This window comes from Cloeon dipterum, chromosome 1 (genome assembly GCF_949628265.1).
Source record: "Cloeon dipterum chromosome 1, ieCloDipt1.1, whole genome shotgun sequence".
Taxonomy (NCBI): domain Eukaryota; kingdom Metazoa; phylum Arthropoda; class Insecta; order Ephemeroptera; family Baetidae; genus Cloeon; species Cloeon dipterum.
In genome coordinates, this window is record NC_088786.1 from 19,198,963 (window position 1) to 19,217,690 (window position 18,728).

The 18,728-nt window shown below is 39.2% G+C and overlaps 3 protein-coding genes across 3 annotated transcripts; 2 read left to right on the forward strand and 1 right to left on the reverse strand.

The window, feature by feature from the left end:
- The first annotated feature begins 384 nt into the window (after positions 1-384).
- LOC135947433 (uncharacterized) lies at positions 385-3,512 on the forward strand. The gene is made up of 11 exons (XM_065496305.1): positions 385-528; positions 577-675; positions 1,365-1,438; positions 1,501-1,642; positions 1,699-1,770; positions 1,827-1,965; positions 2,556-2,674; positions 2,729-2,919; positions 2,973-3,065; positions 3,126-3,294; positions 3,354-3,512. The coding sequence occupies exons 1-11, from the start codon at positions 427-429 to the stop codon at positions 3,453-3,455; spliced, it is 1,302 nt and encodes a 433-aa protein (XP_065352377.1). The 5' UTR covers positions 385-426; the 3' UTR covers positions 3,456-3,512.
- Positions 3,513-3,861: 349 nt separating this feature from the next.
- Positions 3,862-6,746, reverse strand: LOC135947440 (uncharacterized). The gene is made up of 3 exons (XM_065496319.1): positions 6,592-6,746; positions 4,858-5,160; positions 3,862-4,531 (listed from the first exon to the last, which is right to left on the reverse strand). Exons 1-3 carry the CDS (start codon positions 6,607-6,609, stop codon positions 4,184-4,186), a joined length of 669 nt encoding a protein of 222 aa, XP_065352391.1. The 5' UTR covers positions 6,610-6,746; the 3' UTR covers positions 3,862-4,183.
- A 6,876-nt stretch (positions 6,747-13,622) lies between these two features.
- LOC135948008 (uncharacterized) lies at positions 13,623-17,896 on the forward strand. Its single transcript, XM_065497043.1, has 4 exons — positions 13,623-13,704; positions 15,602-15,801; positions 15,898-16,333; positions 17,153-17,896. The coding sequence occupies exons 1-4, from the start codon at positions 13,696-13,698 to the stop codon at positions 17,642-17,644; spliced, it is 1,137 nt and encodes a 378-aa protein (XP_065353115.1). The 5' UTR covers positions 13,623-13,695; the 3' UTR covers positions 17,645-17,896.
- Positions 17,897-18,728: the final 832 nt, after the last annotated feature.

Below are 18,728 nucleotides of genomic sequence, written 5' to 3' on the forward strand. Positions count from 1 at the left end.
AGAACTAAATTCACTTTGAAAAAAACTGATCTCTGAATACTTATTCGTATTTTTTCATTTTTGATTGCAGGTTTATTTTAGGAGTCATCCGCTTGGTAAACGTTTTAAGTCTTTTGGCATAAAATACTTTCACAATTTTTTCGTACATAAGCTGGGTGTTCAAACAACTAGAAAAAAAGTAATTTCAATACCAGCATATAAATTATGAACCAACTAAGCGACGACACGAGAAAACGGCTGGCGATAACGCAGATATATAAAAAAAGGAAAAGCCGGACCGAGAACTTTTTATTTCTATTTTTAGTTACAGCAAGAACGTCAAAACAGGTTTTTACTCATTCAGCTAAGCTCGTTACGTAACTCTAAGTCTCGGCTCCAGAAGACCGCTGGAGTCCGCAGCGTGCACAAAGCAAATTTTTGCACGAAATGGCTCAAAGTACGGCCTGCGTGCAGATGGTTTGTTTGGCCGCCGTCCTCTTCATGTTGGCCGCCAGCCGCACCATGAATATCTTCGGATGCTGGGCCGAGGTATTCAATCTCTCTTCTAACACAGCAGGCTCATCCTGTTTTCTTTAGATGGATAGACGCCAGTGGACGCCTAGTCAGTGTGGGTTAGTGTTTGGAGTTGAAGAGCTCATTGGTGCGCTAGTCGTTTTGTTTTTCAGCCCTCGCACGGTTAGTAGTTAATACTAATTTATAACAATTCGTAATGAGGAAGAATAGCTGCTCTAGAAAATGGCTTCTGTAAAAGACAAATAAAAAAACGCGGGCATTAAATTCCTTCTGCAGAAAGTCTATTTTTTAATTGTTAGTTTTTCTCCCTTGAAAATTAAATACAATAATTCCATCAGTCTAAAGCTTAGAAGTATAATACTGTTTGTGATTTCTTTAATTATGGAGTACTTTGTCCGTGAGTAAAATTATCAATCAAGATGATTGAATTGTAAATATAATTATGGTAATTTTGGCACAGAAAAGAAGCTCCATTTTGGCAAACAAATGCATAGTTTAAAATATAATTTATTTTTTTGCAATGGTATTTTATGATGAGGCACAATATTTTTTAGTTTGCTTCATTTTTGTCCAATTCTTTTGAACTGGCTGCACTGGTTTAAACATTTATATTTTAAAAGAAACTACCTTAGTAGGAATTAATATTCATTCTCTACGTTTGCAGATTTAAAAAAAATATGACACTATTTTCTGGAAATGCATAAAATTATATCTTAAAAATTTAAATATTTTTTTGCAACCCGCATCAACTGACCTTAGCATTGAATTGTAAATATTATTCTCTTCTTACATTATAAAACTAAATTACTCATTGTAATTACAGAAACGTACTCATTTGAAATCATTTATAGGTACAATTGATTGGTTCCAAACTGATGATACACTATGGCATCTTCTCGATCGGCATAACCTTTTTAATATACTCGTGAGCAATCTAAAAATGTCAAAGACTGGGTGTATATTTAAGTCTGTTCTCACGCATCACAGGTTGGCAGACTACTACTTGGAAGACCCTGCTTTTTATGTTTTCGCATTGGCGTGTCGTGCTGTCGCCGGGGTCGCCACTGCCATCACGTATCTGGCATCTTTTGTGTTCCTCCTCACCTCTGAGCCGACCAAAGCCACCTACGTGAGATATTCCGATACTTTGGTACATTCTAGGCCATGATCAGGTCCTCATTGCAGTGTGTCTTAATTCTGGCTTACGGCGCTGGACTCATTTGTGGCTCGTTCTTAGGATCACTCAACGGCATAAAGGTTAATTTGAAAAAAATGACATGGCTAGAAATGGACTAAAATTTTCCTTTGTGCAGGATAACGAATTTAATTTCATCGTCTTACTGTTTGCGCTCACGGTAATGTGTGCTTCCTTTGTCATTCCGGCCAATTTGCCTGAGGAACGCAATATTGACTTTCAAATTAACACCGACGATGCAACAAAAATTATTCCAGGTTCGCTATTTGACATAGTAACTAAATTGTAGTTGAAGTGGGTTGAAAACTTGTGTTACGGGGAGCATAATTTAATTCCCGTAAGGATTCAGTTAATATGTCACAATTGACCCAGGTATGAGTAAAGTGGCTGCAAAGTTAGCTTGCTTTTCAAATGGTAAAGAGACTGTATCCTTTCTTCAAATCTTACTTCATTCACAATAGTTTCCCCCAAAAGTGCCACACTCCGCTGTACACAGCTCGACGATAGGAATCGAATTCTGGTAAAACAAAACTTGGTCAAGCACTGTACATTTTTTAGGATAATGGCATAACTTTAATTGAAGCCAGGTCCCCTTTTGATTAATGCACATTGTAGAACAAACTTCTTGCTGTATATATAGTCAACAATAATATTATTAATTTTTCTGTCTAACTCTACTCTAACCAAAAAAATTATTTTAGTTTTTTAAGCATGCATACACGATTTATTATAAAAATAATTCTAGGTTGAGCCATCGATTTCTCAGTTTTGTTATTAAAATTGACATTTTGAAATTTTATTGAAATCTAATTTCAATAGAAAATGCTAACTTTTAGTAACTTTGCAGAGGTATACATACAGAGAATGAATTCGCTCGCTGCGTGGATTAGCAGTGCACAAATTTTGGCTGCGTCCTGGTGCTTCAACTTTATCACCGCCACAATTGGGCCATTTTTGCAAAACGAGGTTAGCGCTTGAAATGGATTAAAAGTAATTTAATATATGTTTTTTTCCGCACAGGTGCAGTTCTCAAAATTCGAGATCGGTTTTGCGCTTTCGGCTTTGTTCTTGACAGCGTCAGTGACTGCGATTGTTGTGGGATTACTTAGCCATCGCGGAGCTCCACTCCCAATTTTGAAGATCACGGGTCTCGTCTCTCTACTATTAGGCTTGATTCTCATTGGCCCAATTGAATTCGCCAGTGTCCCATTGTGAGCGTATCAATCAATATTTTTTCTATTATAGTTTATTATTTTTTCTGCAGGACCGGACCAGTTTGTTTGATGGGGATCATCGCAATCGGTGTTGGTTTTTCATCAGTTTTTGTCTCAGTTAGTTCAGCATTGACTTTGATTGTGTAAGAACGCGATTGATAACAGCTTTTTTAGCTTAATGACTTATTTGACGATAATTTCAGTCAAGCTGAGGTCGAGCCCCGCAATACACTCGTCTGGATCGTGGGATGTGTCTTGAGTGTCGCCTATGTTGTCGGCTCTATCTTCGGCTCTGATGTGTCGGGCGTCGTTTTAGAACAAGTCGGCTTCCAGAACTGCATTTACCTTCTGATGGCTCCAGTTTTGTTTGCAGTGAGTGTGAAAAACATTCAATGAAACGCGAAATTAAAACTAAAAATACATTGTTGCAGTTAACCCTTGAGGTAATTCAAGTGATGTTCAGCAGAGACCGCCAATTTTCAGAGGAAAGTTTGACAGGCAGTATGTATGGGACGATTGCATTGGGAAGATAGTTTTGTAAATATCATTTTTGTATATAGCTATAAAATTAAAACGAATCTTTTAAAATATTGTTATCCTCTTCAATAATTAACCTTCAGTCGTAAAAAAGTTGGAAAAATTCTTTCTATGACAATAGAACGTAAAGAAGGAAAAAGCCGATCGTGGAAAATTCACAGCCCTAATAGTAACAGAACTAAATAATTGAAGTAAAATATAATTTTTATGTAATTTTACTATTTTAATTTTGTTTTTAATAATTGTCTAACTTTAAAATCACAGTAAACGTAGTGGCTACTGGCTAAGTATGATTTTCATTCAAATAAGCATAATAAGAAAATGGGGTCCTCAACGGTAGTTAAATTATTGAAGTGTTCATAATTCAAGACGATGGGGTGTTGGCAAGCGAAAGAGCAAATATTTTAAAATCATTTTGATTTATTTACACGTTCTCCAGTACAAAAATAAAATAGCTGGCCACGCCTGAAGAAGTCGTGGCGAGAGCACCGCTGTTGGTTGTGTCTAGAACGAAGGAGCGATTAATCATTTTGTGTGCTGGAATCTCTGGCGCTGAGAGACTAGAAGGCGGAATTAACCCTCGTGGCAAAGTATAGCTGCTCTTCGAGAGCGTGTGTGAGGTGATGCTGTGGGATAGCGGTGCCCCCGTGCGTGAGGGGGGGGGTTACGAGCAGGGAGATCACAGAGAGTAGAGTTTGGGGGTGTCAGCGAGGGAGGCTTTCTCTCAACCGGAGTAAGAGATGGAGTATGAGCCGGTGTTCAGGTTCAGGTTGGTGGCAGGGTGGCCGTAGAAGGGGTTGTGTCCAGCATGGGGGTTGACGGCAGCCACGGGGGCGGCAGGGGCTGAGTACACCCTCTGCTGGTAGACGGGCTGCTGCTGGGGAACGGCCCTCGCGGGGGCAGGAGCGGGAGCAGCGGCGACAGGCCTAGCGCCAAACACGGCGGTGGAGGCGGGGGCGAGGCGGCGGTTGGCAGGATTGGGGTTGTTGCCAGTGTACTGGGGCTCATACTCGTTGTAGATGCGGGGGTCCTCGCGGTAAGAGCCATCGTCGTAGTCGTCAGAGTTGTCAACCTGATTGAGATGCAAGATTTTTTTTTAATTTAAGAAAATTTAAGAAATAAAGACTTCTCTGGTATATCAACGTTTTTATAAGGCTTTTCAATAAAAATATATATATCTCTAGGTCTAAATACTTAATTTTTCCAATATGACACCGTTAGTTTTGAAACCATAATAAAATGCGCAGGAAAAATTTGTTATCAATTCTTACCGGTGCGCAGAAAATGTTGTTATCATTCTCATATTTTTTCATTACAATTTTGAAAAATTTATATTTATCTATCTATAGATTTATTTTCCTATCTAAGATCTTACTAAAATAATATCCGAGTTCATACCTGGTTGGCAGAGGAGCCGACGGAAACGGGGGGCACGTTGATGCCAGTTCCGGCGGGCTCGAATCCGCGCTTGCTGGCTCCATACTCAATCTCGCGACGCTCTCCGTCGCTGTCGATGTATCCGTACTTGCCGTAGACCTCACCGGTTGTGTACTTGGTCTCGATCTTGAAGCTTCCGTCAGCGCCCTCGTAGCCGTAGCTGTAGGATCCGTCGTCGTTGTGACGGTTGATCTGCTTCAGGATGGGCACGGGAGTTGTGCTGGGGCTCAAGCCGAGCACCACAGCCGCCATACTGGCGAAAACCTGCCGAAATACAAAATTTATTTAGTGTGAGTGGAAAAAATTAATTATAACAGAATTACAATTTATAAATGTAAATCATCTCTATTGGGAATGTATGGAACAAGAAGAACGTGTTTCCGAGAAATCATTGAGAGGTAATTGGTTGTTGATTGCAATCAATGTTGTAAGAAGACTTGTGTAACTAGTACATATTATAAAATGCAGTTTTTTAGATAAGTAAAATATTCATTGAGTGCAATGTCAATGCCGCCGTTGAAGCGTAGAGATTTTCTCGTTGTCCGCGCAACGGAGCGAGTAAATAAATGTGGGACACAATAAAATTACTATTACTTAATCGCTTTCCCCGCGGCTCTTATTTGGTGTCCGGCCTGCCCTGAACCTGCCCGCTTGCATATTAATCGTACGCCTCTCCGAAAGGCATACCTTTGCGTGCTCCCACCGAGAGAGCGAGTGTCACAACTGCTGAAAAACGAGTCTGTTCGATTCAACCAGCCTATTTAAATAAGGCAAACATATTAATTGACATGCAACTACTAGACGTGAGCGTATTTAAGTTGCGTCACCGCGGCGAGATGAACGCGCGAAAGAAATTAATTTTGCGTCACCCTTCTCGCCACGCTGCGTGAGATAAACAGTGCGTTTTTGCGCGTGGAAGCGTTGTAATTTATCGTTTTGGGTAAAAAGTCGTGACAAGCAAGGAGAAATGTTTTAGGCCACTTAAATTCAAACGCAGTGGGCTCGAAATTATCACATGAGAGTGGCGAATATATTTGTTTGGTGAGAAAGCTCCTGGAAGACGGCCAAACTTTAAATCATGGGTGTGTTCCTATCGACCAAAGTGGCAAATAAATCGATTTCCTTCTTATGATATTATGCTAAACTTGATTTAGTTGAATGAGCACTGTTTGAAACGCAATACACTACAAAGTTTGACGGGTATTTTTTTTTAAACTTAACCGGATTTTCCTTATAATGAGGTCAATTTGTGAAAGTCTCAATATGTTCAGAATTTTTTTTTAAAATTAAGCAATAGAATAAATAAATTATTACTTTCATGTCATTCATATTAAAACAAATTAAAATTTACTCACAGTAATTAGTGGAGAAATTATAAAACGTAGAAAAATGCTAAATTAACTCTGAATATGAATGGATTCGAATTTAGTTTGATGTAGAATTTTGGTTTGGGGGTCTCTAACAGGTTAACCAAAATTTTTATTACTTGGAATTAGATGATCTCTTTGTTTAAATAAAATCTAATTTTCTTCCCTTTCCTTGCAATAAACAAAAACTCTACCATATTACAATATAAATGCAAAATTCAATTTATGTTAAATAATGAACTGGTTTCCAAGATAGGATTTAAAAAAAATTCATGATAACAAGTGGTAAAATGGAGTCCAAAAGTGAAAAGCTCAAAATTATACTCACGATGAGAGCGGCGTGCATGTCGGATGCGTGTGTATTGAAAGCGGTCGGTGTGTTTGTGTGTGAGGACGACGAGCAAGAACGGAGCGCCCGCGGAGGGGCACCTGCTTTTATAGGGGGCGACTCCTTCCTACCCTGCAGCTCAAGGATCACCGCAAGTGGACCGGGAAACAAGACCTGGCGACACCGCTGCCGCACCTCATCCCTCCTCTCGCTGAGGTCATCCCCCGAACGGTGGCAAGCACGCACCTCTTGCGAAATGTAGAGCCATTGCTTGATATTCGCCGTTTTATTTGTTTGGCCTTCCCCTGTCTATTATTGGAATATTATTATGCTCCGTTTTTTGGAGACGAAAGTCAAGGGGAAATTAAAACGGTTCTGCTCAGCAAGAAAGAAATTAAATTAGTTCCTGAATATTGTCTAATTTAGTTGCGATATTAAGAAAATGTTTTCTAAATACACTTTTACAGAGAAAAACGTTATAAAGTGCAATGTTGAGCTTCAAAAAATCATTTTCCTTCTATAATTCGTTAAAATAAAATTATAAATTGTAACATTTAAATGCCTTGATTGCTAAATATATTTCTTGCTGGAAATTCAGTTAAAAAAAATGAATTTAAATTTCAAACATAGCTTAAGTCCAATAGACTATAGCAATTGATTATCATGACAATTGTATTTTTCACATGATTTCAACTCAGTACTATCTATTAAATAAATAAATAAATAGGCAAAATCATTTTTGTCTGACATCTTTTATTTATTCCCCTCGAGAAATGAAAGCCCATTATTTCGTACGTGTTTTGGCAAACGCTCCATAAGTTTTTTTTATTATCTTCATGAGACAAGTGTTGTAAAATATGTTTATTTATTTATCTGAAGATCAGCATAATATTTTTTGTGCTCGTTAGATAACCGCACACTCACACCAGATATTCTTGTGCAAAAAGAAACGAGTTCAAACAGCAGTACACATATATCGCATTTCATTTGCAAACCGCGCCGCGCAGCAACACTTTCGCTCTTGCCGCAACATCTCTGCCCGCGCCCGCCATAACCATCTCTTTTGCTCTGCCTCTGGTTGAGGGGAAACACACCTGCCGAAAATGGGCACGAGGAAATGGCGGGCTGAGACACATTCAGGAAGCACACAATTGCCCGCGAGATCTGCCGGGCAGGGCAGGGGCCTCTTTTTTCGCCGCCGTCGGCAAGGCCAGCGTGCGACAAGGCTGCCGATCTGGTTCACCATTTTCAAGGCAATGAATGCGTGCTCGGCGGCACTTTTCGGCCGCCTGCAAGAATGCAGATGTTTTTTGTTCCTTCCGATGAGATGTCGTAGCATCGCTTTATGCTATACTTTTCACGCGTGAAACCGCGTGATTCATTTCTGTAATGCGTCCGGGGTGGGGCGAGAAAATTTCCAGAAGCCAACGTGATTTGCACGTGATACAGTAACAATTAAATTAAATCTAACAAGTCCGAAAATTGATTTGTTTTGCTAAATAACGAGAAGGCAAAAATGTTAAATAAAGGGCTAAGAAAACTATGCAAATTAAAAGCTGTCATATACAATTAGTAATAACGCTTTTTAGTTTAAATGCATAAAATTTAATTGTAAACATATTTCCACTTGAGGTTGGTTACATTCTTAATTGGTAAATGGATTACAAGACTTCACCCTAGTTGATTAGAGAGCTATATAAAATACAATAAAATTTACTCTTTAATTCATTTTAAATAATCTTTTTTAATTATAACATGATTTACCGTCTCCTTTGTTGATGTATAAATGATTCTATATGTTCTTAAAAAAAACTTAAAACTTATATAATAACTCTACTGACTTGTGTCGCCCAGTATATAATTTGTTTCAATAAAAATAATGACTGTCACGATTTGCAATTTTGTGAATATTACAGAGATAATGTAAATAATTCATACTTACTTCTTAGGTATTTACCCTTGAGATCGATCAATTGAATTGATTATCTATGGAAATAAAGCAGATGTCAATTTTTTGTATAGATCTTTAGAATATTATGTCATTATTACGCAGTCTAACCTGAGGATTTCTCGATACTATGCCCATAGCCCTGAAAGCCAATAACAAAAATCAAAAGTGAAGAGTTTAAGACATATAGTAACAATGATCTCAGATTCAAGGTTGTGATGGGAATAAACATTAGGATCGAGATCTGAGATTTTCAAGGACTTTTACTGTCTAGAATTTTTGAAATTTAAATTTTGCCTGTTTATGGTAAAAACTTTGTTTTTTTAAAGCTTTTTCAATTAATAAATCTCGAAAACATATAACAAATGCTATCCGCCAAAATATTTTACTTGACTCAATATGAAAATTAAAATATCTTCTAATAATTATATGAGCCTTCAATATCTGGCGATGATTGTAGGTTACCTGCCAAACTTAATTGAGCTGGACCTTTTGCCTAGACTCTAATTATTGCCGATTTTGTTCCTCAACATAATTAGCTGTCAAATAGCGTCAAGTTTGTTTAATTTATACTTCTGAAAGTCTAGAGATATTCGGATTTGAAGCAAGTATGGCGTTTATTTTTTTAAACCTGCAATTTTTTGTGACCCTGTGAGTTACGTATTTTTTCTTTTCTGAAAAAAATGAAATATTGTTGGTTGTTTTATATCATACAAGACGCAATCAACACACCAAGTTTCAATCAAATTACCTATTTCCAACCTTGAATCAGAATCACCTGGAAAAGGAAGAAAATATAAAAAATTTACTAAAAGGACAAATTTGTAAGCTAATAATACAACGTTTTCAACCCAGTAGGTTGATTTGGCAATTTGATTTTTATGTTCAACAGTAATGTTCCATGAAATTTATTAATTTAAAATGACAGCTGTGTGTATCATATTCACAAATAAATTATTACGCGCAGAGATAAAAAAGAATCTCACATGCTTCCTAGAGATTCTGCAATATGCCACATTGCTCTGCCACTCTGGTTGCATACGCTGCAAGCGTTTTTTATAATTATTTTACTTAAACTGATTTGCTTTCAATATTTTATCAGTCTAAACCACACGCTTCGTTTAGCTCGTATTCCTTTTTATCACGCACGAGACAAATGAAATGAAACAATGCTCAAAGAGAGGACTGAAAAGCCGTTTGCAGTTGTCTTTTATCCTTCCTTTCGAGTTTTCCAAGGCCAAGAGGTGGATTCCGATCTTTCTCTTTCGATCGAGCGAGAGCAAAAAGAAAAACCCCACGTCTGCATGGGCGTCTCAGGACACAATTCCGCGGAAATTGCGGACGTAATTGCAGGCCTGCTCGACTCTCAGGAAAAGTTGAATCCGGTTCACGCCCTCAAGTGAGAGAATTAAATTCGTCATATATGCATATACGAACCAATAATGCAGGAAATAAAAGGACTGTCGGTCGACACGCGCCACTGCGCCTCCGCTTTTACTTATCCGCGGCACAAAAATCATTTTTTACTCGGCATAAAATAATCGCGCCACGCTCTCGAGTGTGACAACAATCTCGACTGCCTGCGCCAGCAGTTGTTGATATTATTAACAATATATTGTATAATATCGCTGCTGAATATGAGTATGTGTGCCAGTTTCTGTCCGATTTCTCTGCAAAACCAGTGACAAACATGACGTCCTTTTGCGGCTTTTCACCCCATTTAGCCCGTAATTGACCCTGTTGAGCCTATAAGGAGTCTCAATAATTAATGCTTGATCGATTGCTACTATGTTTAAAGTAAATATGTACAGAAAAGTTGGGAAATGTACTTAGAATCTCTCTGAAAAATTGGGAAGAGCTAAAACTTTCCTAGGTTGCCGTTTAAATTTCTTCTAGAAAATCAGCTCTTAATTTATCTAGTGGTAAGCACTGTGTCCTTATGGAAAATTACGATCTATTTCACCAGGAGGTTAATCAATCTCACAATTTTTTCATCATTGGATAAAGATTGAGATGAGACGAATCGAATCAAGAGAAAAAGTAATTGGAAAACTGTTTAATGTTTCGAGGTCTGCTGATTTGATTACGGCATAATGTGGGGATAAACTGTTGCTAGGTTCCACAAACAATCGACTCCACTAACAATGATACATTTACCCACAAAGGACATTTTAGAATAAAGAATAGATCAATTTGCCTATTTACAACGAGAATCAATAAACATTACAACACACTACATACATATACATCTGGATGTCGAGACTCTGGAATGTGTATAGCTTAAGTGAATTAAAAGTAGTAAAATAAATGTATTGTAAGAGAAAGAACTAAAAAACAGAGATCTAGATGGGTTATTCCGAGCAATCTTCTTCCACTGCAAAAAATGTCGTTTTCGACGGTTTTCAAATTTTAAACGAATTTACTGCTTTTTTGTGAAACTGATCGTATCAGAAATCGCAAACTAATTAAATGCTCTAAATAGAGAGGGGAACCGGGACGGGTTTTTTCATCCCGGCCGTCCCTGTCCCGTCCCAGAAAAAATAATCCCGTCCCTGTCCATGTTAGCTCTTAACCTTGTCCCTGTTAAGTCCCCCCTCGACCTCTCACCAGATTCGTATTTTTTCAATTTTCTACTTAACTTTTAAAATTAGAAATTTTTGTCAGTAAATAACAATTGTATGTAAATTGTAAACCTCGCAAAAGTGCTCACTTTTTTTTTTTAAAAAAAAGGTCGGCGCAAACAGTAACTTTTTACTACAGTAGTAAAACGTCACTGGTTGCGGTAAAATTGCGCATCGCTAAACAAACACCCAAATTTTATGATGTCAAATAGTAAAAAGTCATTGTTTCCGCCGACCTTTTTTTAAAGTAAGCACTTTTGCGAGGTTTACAATTTACATACAATTGTTATTTACTGACAAAAAATGGCTAATTTTAAAAGTAGAACATTGAAAAATTACGAATCTGGGGAGTGTCGAGGGGGGGGACTAATCAGGGACAAGTTTAAGATCTAACAGAGACAGGGACAGTGACGAACCCGAGAAAAAAATGGGACGTGGTCAGGATGAAAAACCCGCCCCGGTTCCCCTCTCTAGTTTAAAATCAGCTTTGAATATTTCATACATAATCCTCTAGTAAATAATACTGATTTCGGGTTTTAATCTAATTGTGTATACTTGACCTCGTGCTAATTTTAATCTCCGAGTCATTCTATTGCAAGTTTGCGTATTTTCGTCTATGAATAAATAATAAAAATATTCTTAAAAGCCATTTTGGTTGATTTTCTGAATGGCTCGCGCTTTACTGATCTCAGCCTTGATGCTTGATAACGTAATTCGAAGTCAATTGTTTCAATCGCAGAGCTTTTGTTTCTGCACTGGGAACGTTCCACGTGAGAAGGTTTTCGCTTCGCGCCTCCGTTGTCAACTAATTGAAAGCACACAAACAATTCCTAAAAATAACTAGATGGATTTCGCCACGAGAGGTGAAAACGCACAATGGAGGAACAGACCCCGATGGCACGTGTGCGCAAATGAGATTCGACGAGTTGATTTGTGGCAATGCCGGTACCGCAATTAGAAATCACACGCAGCATAATTGTGCATATAGTTGCTTGCTTTTTCTTTCATCCCAATTACATAAAAGCTTCGTCCGAACGTCGACCGGCAAGCCGCGTTATGATGCAACCGCTCGCAGTGGCTCACTCGTTAATATTCAGTTGCGATGGAAGACCCAGATCGCTGCTTAAATGCTGCTCAAAGAGAGCAACGCGCGCTATACATCAACGCAGGTATTGATCTCGACGCAGAAAAAGTGGTCAGCGCGGCTGTTACGTTTTCTACAAAGCCATAAATTTATTTATTGTATTGAATTACCTGATGCTCTTACAAGGCGATCCGATTTGATTTAAATTTGTGCGATGACTAATAAACTTGGACTGTAAAGAAAGTTTCTTCCTATTGAATATTTTTAAATAATTTTATGTTCGAGGCCTGAGATTTGAAGACAGTTGTTTATTTTAATTTGTCGCTTATTATTAGAGACTCTTTGGAAGAAAAAAGGTTATGTTTTTTTCAATTTTAAATTTAAGACCAAAAATGACCAAATTGATTTACACCAACATTAAACCATTTTTAATATCATTTATTTAAGAGCATTTTTTCAATCGTTTTCTTAACGTCTAAAGTTTCCAATTCCTCACGAGTACATTGCTACTTTTCATTTTGGATAAATTAAAAGAAACACCGACAAGCTTATTTTGAGTAAAAAATTCAAATGTCGTCTCAATAGATCTCTGCAAACGCGTCCCATTTTCTTCAGGAAGACGAGTCAAGAAATGATAAATAACGTGTCAATTAAATATAGCCCTGTAGATAATGTCAAATTGGGGTCAAAACTAAAAAATTGGGATTTAAATTTTAAATATAAAATAGAAAAAACTTAAAATGTTGAGTTGTCGGTTTGACTTCTCATAGTTGAAATTTTTGAAATAAAACAAAATGTGCGGGTGTTTTGGCTGTGGATAAGTTTATTGATTGCAAAATATTTTTATTGCAATTTTGGCACCAAACTAACGCAACTATGTGGCACAAGACAGGTTGAACTTGGTCCTGGAACCAATGATAAAGAATAAATTATTATTTTAGTAACTCAATTTAGACAGTTTAACCAGCTACGTCTTGATTTGAATGAATTCAAGAGACAAATACGAACTGGAAACAGAAGTTAAAACTGGCTTCTCTCCTCTGATTTATTTGTGTTCAGTTTTTTTGTGAACCCATTTTTTCAAGTGATAGCTTTACGATTATCAGCTGAGCGAGCGGCTACTCTGAATTGGCTTGTGATGCTAAAAAATATTCTATAAAAATAAATAACACGCAATCAATTTTGCGTGTCCATTTTCACAAAAGAAACGTCAACACGTTTTTCGATCGTGAGACATTGATCAGGTTGGTTTTGTTGTTACCTCACACTACTGCCGGTGCCAGATCGACTTTTCAGCAGCGGCGAGATCGCGGCCGTCGGCGCTCCACCCATTCAGTTGCACCCCCTCCCCCGCCAGCTGCAAAACGCACCGCCGCGGCTCCTTTTCTGATATAAGGTGTGCGCAAAGTCTGCCACCGGCCTATAGATAGTTGCTGCTGCTGCATTCAAACATGAGACTGGTGAGTACTGTAGCCAAGATTTGGTGCTTTTTGTTTTCAAAGTATAAAATTTTTTGAAGATTAAATTATAATTTTAAAGTTTTATAATCAAATATATTTGCACAGCATAGACATAAGTTTTTTGGAGTTTAACACGTTATTTAAATTCAAATTTAATTAATAATTTTTTACGTATCCTATTTTTTAATAATTTTTTATTCTTTTGGTTTTCCTCTCAAATTGTGGTAATGATTTTTTATATTTATTAATTGAACATTAAGTGCTTGAAATAGTGTTTATGAGTTTGCATTATCTGGGGAACTTCTGTGTCGTAATATAAATATCGAAATGCTAAAAATGCATAACTTTTTTTTCCAAATTTAGACATTCTGCACTGCTTGTATTGTCGGGTCAGCGAACCACTTTCGCCTTGTGCAATCTTCCGAAACGCAGGTTGTGATGCTTTAATGGGCGGACAAAAGCAAAATCAATAACAATTTTGCCGAAGGGAAAGTTAAAACAAGCTAATCCGTCCGCGTGTTCGCTCTCTTATCGCGATCAAAAGTCGTGACAAACGCTCTCACGGCAAATGGAAAATTTCACGCACACGCCGCTTCCTTGATGTATAAAAGAAAAAGGAATAAAAGAATCTTGTGTAATTGCAGGCCAATTTGGTTTCCAAGTGGCACACGTTGAGAGACAAAAAATGTTATCGTCGCGGCTATGTTGCGATTGCGTCACATAAAATTTTTTTCCTCGAGCAAATCATCTGGTGTGCTAAATGAAAAGTTGCCGATTTTGACCTGGATCCATGGGCAATTCACCTGCTCGGCGAGTTCGGCTTTGCACTTGCTGACCTTGGCAAGCACGCGGATCGAAAAGTCGGATCCGATCGAGTGACTGCTTTTGCTTTTGAACAAAATTTCACATCCACGCCCAAGTCGCTCGCTGAGGCAACCGACAATTGTACTCGGCGGGGTTGGAAATCGTTGTGCTGCATTTACTAGCTTGGGCGGGTTCGCTCGCACTTCAAGGCGACGCTGACTGAGTGAGTGTGACAATGAGGAAATAATCCAGCCTCCGAGTGAAACACACTTCATTTTCCATTTCGAACTTTATTGCTCTTGCGTGTGCTGCGACACCAATAAAGTAAAAATCACACTCACATTTAATTAGGTTCCAACTGGGACAGTTCTAAGTACTGTTTCCAAGAACACTCCCCATACCTTTAAAATCGAAAGTAAATATTTCGCATCAGATGTTAAAATACATTAAATTAGAATTAGAAGAAAAATTACCGATAAAAACCATGATGATCGATTGAAAACTGCATTTTTTCAATTTTTTTAATATGCGTTGCATTGATGTTAATATTCTAGTTTACACTGACCTCCGTAATTTGAAAGCAATCATGCTAACGAGCTAAATAGAACAATTAAACTGGTGGTTCCTGTTTTCTATCATTTTGATGTAAAAAATTTGTTTCCGCGTGTAAAGAGAGTGCAAGACATTTGCTTACTTAAGAATTTCACCAGGAACAAAGGCAAAAAGTCCATTCCGCTTGCTATCAAACTTTCAGCTTCATTCGTCACAGAGCGCGCAGATAAGACGCAACACATATAATTGCATAATTTTCGCCTTCAATCGTGTACTAATTTATCAGAGAGGCGAAATGCGGGAGTGAAAGGCCTCGGCTGCCACTTTTCTCTGCTCTCTCACGCGCAAAAACACCTCTACTGTGGAATTGCCGGCGACCCAGACACCGATTATTCGTCCTATCCGATCAGATCTCGGGCTGAGGGACAAATTGACCTGCACTTGGCCTTGCGCCCAAAGCCGCTTGGGCGTGGCCACCCCGGTCGGCCTCCGCGATGACCCAGGTTGACCGGTGCTCTTAAATTTGTCTCATCTGTCGCAGGCGTTGGCACTTTTGATGTTGGCCGGGTGCGCCCTGGCACAGCAGCAGCAGCGCTACCAGCAGGAGTACGACTACGCCGACTACGCCGAGCAACAGGCCGCCCCCCGCCCCGCCCCCAGGGCCGTTGGCAAGCCCTTCCAGGCTCAAGCTACTGAGGCTCCCAAACCCACCGTCGTGCCCATCCTTAAGCAGATCAACAAGTGAGTCTATTTTCTGATTATGCTGAACTCTATTGTGATGGATTTCCCTCCTCTGATTAGTATTTAATTTTTTTAAATAAAATTTTCTCCTCTTAGGCACAACGATGACGGTTCCTACACCTACGGTTTCGAAGCGGCCGACGGCACGTTCAAGATCGAAACCAAACAGGCCGACGGCACCGTGAAGGGCAAGTACGGCTTCGTCGATGACACCGGCAAGGTGCGCACCGTCGTGTACGGTGCCGACAAGTACGGCTTCCAGCCGTCCGGCGAGGGCATCACCGTCGCGCCACCCACCCTGGTCGACGAGACCCGCACCGAGGAGTACCCTGAGGAGGCAGCAGTGCGTCAAATCAGGCCCAAGAAGCCCAAGAACAGACCTCCCCAGCAGCAGTTCCAGCAGCAGCCCCAGCAGCAGTATCAGCAGCAGCCCCAGCAGATTTACGCCTCCGCCCCCGTCGCCCCCCAGCAGCCGAGCTACCAGCAGAATATCAACTACGCCCAGCAGCAGCAGCAACAGCCGCAGTACCAGGTATGCATCTCCGATACATTGAAAAAAATCAAATATTACTTTTCCATCCGCCTGGATTTTAATTGTGATCTCGGAAAAAAAAACACATTTAAAAGGTTGAAAATTTGATAGCTATAGATCAGGAAAGTCTTATTTATTGAAGTTCTTAAAAAACAGGGCTGCAAAAAACCTGCAAGTTTTTTTTTAAATCAGTGCACTGCTATTTTATATTAGTTTCTTACTACTTTCTAAATGCACTTATTTCCAGTTAGATTTAAAATAATTTGTTTTATTAATTTGCCTTTAGCCTCATCTTGAGCTATGGGAAGACAAAATTGTAGTGAAATTGAGTGCAGGAGAAATATTTTGAAACTAAAACTCCATTAAAAGCAGTAGAATTTCAATTATATGTACAACCACAGATTTCTTATTTGTATTTAGAAAAAACTATTTACTTGAGCAAGAAATTGATAAAAAAAATTGACTGGTAATAAAATAATATACCAGAAGTTGATAAGAAAACAAAACTCTGCAAAAAATGTTAAAATTAAAAAATAATAATAATAAAATAATCTTTTTTGTCCAACCCTGAAAAAATCTTGTGGTCTGTGCCTGAGCAAGATGCTGTTTTCAAAGTGAAAATATACAAGCTAAATTCACAATTCGAGGACAAATTTTCAATTATGTAGTGTCAATTTTAGTTTTCCACAATTAAAAGAGGAATTTTTGCGATTTTTAACAAAACAAAAATCTACTATGCAAACTAACCGGTAAAATGTCTACTATCGAGGCAATTTGTGCCAATTTGGTCATATATAAATTGGTCTTGTTCTGTTCCAGGTGATCGAGCAGCATGAAGTTCCCCGCGTGGCCGCCCCCGTGCCCCCTCGCCGCGTGCAGGTGGCCGGTGCCGCCCCCCTGCCTCCTAGGGCCCAGATCCCTGGTGCCGCTCCCGCCGGCCGTCTGTCCCAGGATTCGCCTCGTGCTGGTCCCGCCGCCGCCCCCCGCCGCGCGCAGCCCGCTCCCCAGCAGTACTACCAGCCGCAGACCGGCCCCGTGCAGTTCCAGCAGGCCGCCCCCGCCGCCCCCGCTCCCGCCCGCCGCATCCAGGTGGCCGGTGCCGCGCCAGCTCCGCAGCCCCAGCAGTACTTCCAGCCGGCGCCGCAGTTCCAGCAGGCCGCCCCCGCTCCCGCTCAGTACCAGGCCCCCGCTCGCGCCAGGGCCGTGCCCGCCCCCGCACAAGGTGGCAGCGTGCTTGATCAGCTGGCCAAGCAGTACGCCCTGCCTCAGGGTGGACATGCCCTGCACGACATCACCTTTAGTGGCTTCTAAAGCAGGGACTTGGTGGGCTAGAACTGTAGCAGCGAAACCTAATTAAGTGTGCCAATGCCGAACTCCATCGCAGCCTCCGTCAAATCAAGAGCATCTCATCGCCACTCCTCCCCCGCGCCCGACGCTGCGTGCACCGCGCTCACTCCGGCCTGCACTTGTGTGAATGCTGAGAATACACGCTACTATTATTAGTTGATAATTTTATTTGTTTAGTCCAAATGTACATGAGAATAAACGGATTTTCTAATTTAATGGTTTTCGTTTTATTTTATAATGAATTAATAAAATTAATTTTTAATAACTCAAAATAGGAAATCTTTTTGATCAAGCAAAAGTTCATCATATTTTCTTTTATTTCGATAGATCTCCTTGCTATTGCAATCCTGAGGATTTGAATTGCAGACGGTTTTCCGTGAAAATTATACAGTTTTAGTCGATTTCTAAGTCGTATGAGATGGTTTTTGATTGTTGATTCAGACATTGTACTATCACACAATCAACACATTTTCTACTTAAAAATTAAAAATTTTACTGAGAAGATCTTAAATACATGTTTGTCCAAATTTCAAAGTATTTGTCGTTTTCAAAGAACAATTGCTTTCATGTACATTAGATAAGTTTGGTAGTTGCCAATGAAGGAAGATGCAATCGAGAATTTTTCCTTCAGTTGCTTCCTTTAATTTCAATAAACGCGGCAACGATAAATTAGATAAATGTACGTAATTAGGATTGGAATGGGAACCTTAAAGTGATAAAAAAGAGAAACATTATCTCGCATATGTCTTAGACTTGTACAGCCAGATACTTTGACTCCTCAGAATGGTTTACCAGAAAAACACAACCTTTAAACTACAAAATTAACGTGAAATTATTCTTCTTAAAATCGAAAAAAATTTCGTGTAACTTAATGGGGGCTGCGCGAGAGAGAAAATTGATATGAAAATATTAGCACCAAGCTAGAATAAGAAAAGGTTTTATTTTCCTTTGCAACCATATTATTTTATTAAGCATCCGATCTCAAACTTCATTTTTTATTAATCTGCTGTGTGTCTTAAAATCTATCAAATCTCATGAGTAGTTATCA